This window comes from Musa acuminata, chromosome BXJ3-8 (assembly GCF_036884655.1).
Source record: "Musa acuminata AAA Group cultivar baxijiao chromosome BXJ3-8, Cavendish_Baxijiao_AAA, whole genome shotgun sequence".
In the NCBI taxonomy this organism is placed as follows: Eukaryota; Viridiplantae; Streptophyta; class Magnoliopsida; order Zingiberales; family Musaceae; genus Musa; species Musa acuminata.
The window spans coordinates 27497226-27503631 of NC_088356.1; the positions used below are offsets into that span (position 1 = coordinate 27497226).

General features: G+C 44.4%; 1 protein-coding gene across 1 annotated transcript; it reads left to right on the plus strand.

Moving 5' to 3' along the window:
* Positions 1-301: 301 nt before the first annotated feature.
* Positions 302-2052, plus strand: LOC135644951 (purine-uracil permease NCS1-like). Its single transcript, XM_065162947.1, has one exon. It carries the CDS (start codon positions 345-347, stop codon positions 1905-1907), a length of 1563 nt encoding a protein of 520 aa, XP_065019019.1. The 5' UTR covers positions 302-344; the 3' UTR covers positions 1908-2052.
* The last annotated feature ends 4354 nt before the right edge of the window (positions 2053-6406 follow it).

The window sequence follows — 6406 nt, forward strand, 5'->3', positions numbered from 1 at the left end:
AGTCATCCAATCATGTGGGTAGACGGTAAGTAGACTCCTTCCCACTGCATCTGTATTTCTTTTTAGTTCGTTAGTCCATTCGGTGGTATTAACTAACTATTATTTCGAGCTCTATTGTTTATATTAAATGCAATTCAGGGAGGCTAATAAATACATAAATTGGATTGTCAAATTTTTTAGACTTGTCCAAGTAAAATATTTTATTTGGAGTGGTGTGTATTATTCGTCTTCTCAATTTTTTGAATTAATAGAAAGTTTTATTTTTATTTTTATTTATTTTTGAGAAGGGACGTGACGCGGGCCAATCATCCCCACGCCTTCAGAGGACAAAAATAAAGAAGCGGATGAGGGCAAGAAAAATGTTGCACACCATGGAGGCCGGAGACAACACATTCGACGACCCCGGCGCCGCCGCCGACGGCCTGGGCCCCGTCCCCGCGGACAAACGCAACCTCTCCTGGTGGGACGTGGCCGGCCTCTGGGTCGTCATGGTGGTGAATGTCCCGTCCTACTTCGCCGCCGCCAGTCTGATGGAGCTGGGCATGTCGTGTTGGCAGGGCATTGCCACCATCTTCCTTGGCAACCTCATCATCTACGCTCCCATCTGCCTCACTGCCCACGCCGGTGTCCGGTACGGCATCTCCTTCCCCGTTCAGCTCCGCGCAGCCTTCGGCATCCGCGGCGCCCGCATCCCCGCCCTCCTCCGCGCCGTCGTCGCCTGCGGCTGGTGCGGCACCGAATCCTGGATCGGCGGCCAGGCCATCTTCCTCCTCCTCCTACCCCGGCCCATCCAGTCCTCGTCCTACTCGCAGCCCTTGGGATGGCTGGGCACGTCGCCCCTCGAGCTAGGCTGCTTCCTGCTCTTCTCGCTCCTCCAGTTCGCCATGCTGTGGAAGGGCATGGCAGGGATCCACGCCCTCGGAAAGTACTCCGCCCCCGTCCTCGTCCTCCTCGTCGCCTGCCTCTTTGCCTGGGCCTACGCCACCGCAGGCGGCTTCGGTGAGATGCTCTCCACGCCCTCGCGCCTCTCGCCGTTGCAGTTCTGGCCCGTGTTTTACCCCTCCCTCACTGGGTGCGTCGGCAGCTGGTCCGCCGTCGCGCTCAACATCTCCGATTTCGCCCGGTTCGCCCGGAGCCAAGCGGACCAGGCGCTAGGCCACCTGGCGCTCCCCCTTTTTATGGCCGCCTATACCTTCGCCGGCCTCGCCATCACCTCCGCCACGGAGGTCATCTTCGGCCAGGCGATCCCCAACCCCATCGAACTTCTCTCCTTGATCAACACCAGCGTCTTCATCTCGATCCTTGCGTTCTTGGGGATCGGCCTGGCCACCATCACCACCAACATCCCGGCCAACCTCGTCGCCCCGGCCAACGTGCTCGTCAGCCTCAGCCCCTCCACCTTCAACTTCGCCACCGGCTCCCTACTGACAGGATTCATCAGCCTAGTGTTCCAGCCATGGAAACTTATGGCATCCGGCAAGAGCTTCGTCTACGAATGGCTGGTCGGCTACTCGGCCATCATTGGCCCCATCACCGGAATCCTGCTCACCGACTACTACGTCCTCCGACGGGCGGTGCTCGACGTGGCCGGACTCTACGCCGAAAGCCCCCATGGACCATACTACTACACCGGGGGATACAACGTCGCGGCCTTCGTCGCGTTGGTCTTCGGAGTAGCGCCGGCGATCCCCGGGTTCCTCCACAAGGTCGGCGCCGTGAAGATGACCTGGGGAGGGTTCGATGTCATCTACGGATGCGCTTGGTTCTTCGGCGTCTTCTCTGCGTCACTGGTCTATTGGCTCCTCTCCTGCGGAAGAGCGAGACGCAAAGCTGGGGAAGCGTGGACCGGCGGATCCATGGCGGAGCCGCTCCGACTGACTGCACATCCCGATTTAGTTGATGATTAAAATGATTTGATTTGGTCCAATTGTTCTGCCTCAGTTACCAAGCAAATTGATGGGTTTAGTTCCATCTTATACATCAAACCAAAACATTATTAATAGATTATTCAATCGTGTTTGCGATATCAATAGACGAGATATTGTTAGCTTAGTTGACTCTGGCATGCACGACTTGGATGGAGGTCGTGACTGATCATCGTAGAGTAAGTCATCATACTTATCACAACCGCCAGAATAAGATCACAAATATTATAGTTTGATTCTACCTTTCCATAATAAAACAATATTCAACCTTGGAATTTTAGCCATTGAAGTAGCAATCTTGTGACCTGATCATCATCACTGTGATTATTATACTACTCACGTATTACAAAGGTAGTATGTAAAGAATACTGGGGGAAATCTTGAAAAAAAATTTTAGTTTTAAAAATTTTTGATAGAACGTCGTCCCAAAGTTCAAAAATTTCAACAGAGAGTCTCGGTTTTCTAAAATGACAAAAGTAAACGTGTAGAAACATTTTGTCTCTTCCCGTGTATCTTCCCTCTCCATCTTTTTAAGAAACCAAATTCAATCAATTTAAAACTTTGTTAGGTTTAAAAATATATTATATTAAATAATTTACTAATATACATCAATTTCTATTATTAAAATAATAATTTGATGTATAAAATACATTGAATTATTCACAAATGATAAAAAAATATAAATAATAATTTAAAACTAATTTTTTATCTATAAAGTCAAGAGTAATATAATAATAATATGTATATTTTTTAAAAATTGTAAAAATATTTAAAAACTTAAAAATAAATTTGAAAGGTGTGTATGGCTATCACTTTTTTTTTAAGTTTTTAAAATAATTTATTTACTGTTTTAGGCCCTTAAAAAGTTAAAATTATCTAGAATATATATATATATATATATATATATATATATATATATATATATATATATATATATATATATATATATATATATATATATATATTTGTGTCTGTATAAAATCTTATTATAAAAAATAAATTATATTACACAATTTATTGATATATATTAATTTATATTATTAAAAATCATAATAATAAATAATAAAATCATTAAATTCTAAAAAAATAACTATAAAGCAAAAATGACATTATAATAATATTTATAAATTTTAAAAATAAAAATAAATTATAAAGGGCTTGGATTTTGTGAACCAATTTTAGGATAGTTTTTTCACCTATTTGGAAGATCAAATATTAAAATACATTATATCGATGCATCATATTTTTATGAAAATTAAAAAAATAAGAAAAATTCAAATGGTTCAAATAGTGAATAATCTAGAAAATATAAACAAATCTTTTAAAAAATATTATAAATATACATATAGGTGTTTTTTAAAGGTTTCATGAAAATTTCATAATATTTTAATCAGTCCTCATATTAGATACACTATAATCTATTTCAACCAAAAATAATGTATTTAATACTAGGGCTTGGATTTTATGGATCAAACTTTTTGTAGGTTTCTCACCCATTTAGTGTTAGGATCAAGTTGGTACTAAGAAGGGTGGAGGAGGGGTGTGAATTAGTGCTTCCGTAAAAAATTACATCTAAGTCTTGAAACTTCGTTTCGATTAACACGTATCAAAAATGTGTTTAATATAAAGGAGGTGTGAAGTGGAATAAGCAGCCAAGTCAAAAGACAATATATAAAAAAAATAGAATAGAGATAACAAGGAAGAGATCATACCAGATTTATAGTGGTTCGGTCATCATGACCTATATCCACTCACGATTCCTCCTTGTTGAGGCCATCGGCATCCACTAACGGTCTTTCTTCAATGGGCGAAGACCAACCACTCTTTTACAATACTTTTTCCTTTTTACGGATTTAGGAGACAACTCTTACAAGCCTCACACCTCTCCTAGATTGATTACAAAGCTAAATAAGAAGAGAGATGACACTTCTACAACCCAATATCACAAGACTTTTGTTTATACTTTTGTTGTTCTTTTATGCAGGAAAGAGTGGGGTATTTATAAGCCCCAATGGCTTCAGAAATGGAGACCAAAAGTATCTCATCTCGAGTTTCCGAGGTACTAGTAGTACCACTGCCATTATTGGGCGTTACCATTGCCTGTAGACTGACACTAGGCAGTACTGCTAGTCATAGGTGCCCAGCAAGCCAATCACGTGAGTGATGACACGTGTGACTTGATACAGAATCTTTTTGTTTATTATATTTTGGCGTATATCACTTTATAACTATTGCATAAATGCATATATATATTGTGATGTCCTTGGATTTGTGCAATGGGAATCGAATCGTGATGAGATCACAATAATGAGATCGATTCACCTTTAAACACATATCCTAAATAATCCCGGTCATAGGTTACTCGAGAGGGACATCGTGATAACCGAACAGACTTGTGTGCTGTATACCCGTCCATATGATGGATGCAGTTGGTCTCATAGCTGCTCGTGTAGGGACACTAGGGATACAGTACAGGCGCTCATTGGAGAATGAGTTCACTGATTGATCCGCTTACGGAATGCTGGATGGTTGATAATGCCTTATTGTCAGACAGCGATTTCGTAGTCCTAGTAGTGTATTTAGTCCTTAGACTTGAGACACCAAGGATGTCCTGTATGAGTGCTCCACTCTTTGATACCAGACTTATAGGTTTGGCTGTCCCAGATCTAGTACAGCTGGTCATTGGGAGTGGTAGTCGACCTTACGAGGGCTATTGAGTGTCAATAGAGGATCATCCACTCTCGGCGTCATGAGAGGAATATCTCATGTGTTCTTGCTCAGATAAATCCCTAGCCAGGGTCATTCGGGTTGAGAGAGAAAGAGTTCTCCAGGAGAATCCGATTAGAGCGAGACTCGAGTAGAAACCGTATGGGTCTAACAGCACCATGCTCGATATACGGTCTCTGGGATATTAGAGGGATGAGGGACTATAGGTACATGGTAACTGAGGACAGACAGGTCTAATGGATTGGATTCCCCTGTATCGTCTAGGGACTACGGCGTAGTAGCCTAGTACGTCCGTAGTCGATAAGTCAAATGAATTATTACAGAGATAATAATTCACTGAGTTGGAAGGAGTTCTGACAGGTATGACTCACGGCCAGCTCGATATTGGGCCTAGAGGGTCACACACATATGGTAGGCATTGTGATGAGTAGAGGTTCAGATATGAGATATCCGATGGAGCCCTTGTCTTATTGGATGCAGATCCAATACCCACTAGGGGAGGACCCATTAGGGTTTGACAGGGGACCTCTATAAATAGGAGGGATTCAGAGCCTCATAGGCTAGAGCCTTTGCTTGCCTTTCCTATTCTCCTCTCCCTCTCCACCTCAGAGCAGGCTTAGAGTTTTGAGGAGCGTCGTCGCAACCCTGCTGTGTGGATCACCGCTTGACCTCCTTCACCCTCTCCTAAGGATCTACAAGGAAACAGGGATATACGATCTCCCTAGGTAACACAATCTACTCTATATGCACTTTTAAGTTTCGCGGATTTTGCGCACCAATCTTCGCATGACGACGAACATCTCTTTGGGAATCGGGAATTTTGTTTTCTTGTTCTTCCGCTGCGCATATGATGTCGCCCCCAAGATTTCCCAATAGTGGTATCAGAGCTAGGTTGTTCATGCGAATGATTGGTTTTGAACTGCGTGTATTGTGTTTAGGAAGTATTTTGACGTCAAAATCGTTGACGCAAAAACAAGGAAGGGCAGCAACAGTTGCTGCCCTCGATCTACGTGCGTGGAGCGCAACCGAAGGCGGGTAGCACAGGGGCTGCGTCTGCAACAGCCGGTCGGCGGCCTGCTTGCAGCAGGCTTGCATCCGGCGGGGCTGGCAGCCCACGGGTAGAGGCACCTGCGGCCGCTTCTCCCGTGGGGTGAGGCGCCACAGGGTAGCGGCGCTTGCCGCCGCTGCTCCCGCGGGCGAAACCCCCCCTACAAGGGCGGCCGCCCAGCGGGACAGCACCGCCTACGGGCGTTGCCCCGCCGGCAGAATCGCTCGCGGAGGCGGTGGTGCCAGCGGGGGCGCCCACCTGCAGCGGTAGCGCCGCCAGCGGGCGTGCCGCTTGCAGGCGAGGGCAGCGCCCTCGCCCCGCCGCACAGGCCGCCGCCAACAGGGTGGCGACGGCGGCAGCAGTAAGAGGGAATTAGGGTTTTGGGCAAAAAGATAGTTTTGCCCCTATGAATTTGAGAAATTTCAGTTTCAGTCTTTTATCCAAATTATGAAAATACCCTTAGGAATTGAGAAATTCCCTACATGTCCCTGATTTCAGAAAATATTAATTAATTAAAAGGTTTAGTTGATTATTATTTTTATTATTATCTAGTAGTCCTACATGATGATGATTATTTATACATTCGATGTATGATGTGTGGACGGATGATCATGGACTGTGTGATGTGTATACTTGTGATTATTATTATTGAGGTCTGCGAGTCTCCATTATATTTCTCGTTTATTGTCGGGCCTGCGTGCCTATG

What these genes read in the sequence shown, in the direction of transcription:
- LOC135644951 (XM_065162947.1), top strand. Translation starts at nt 345, where the DNA reads ATGAGGGCAAGAAAAATGTTGCACACCATGGAGGCCGGAGACAACACA.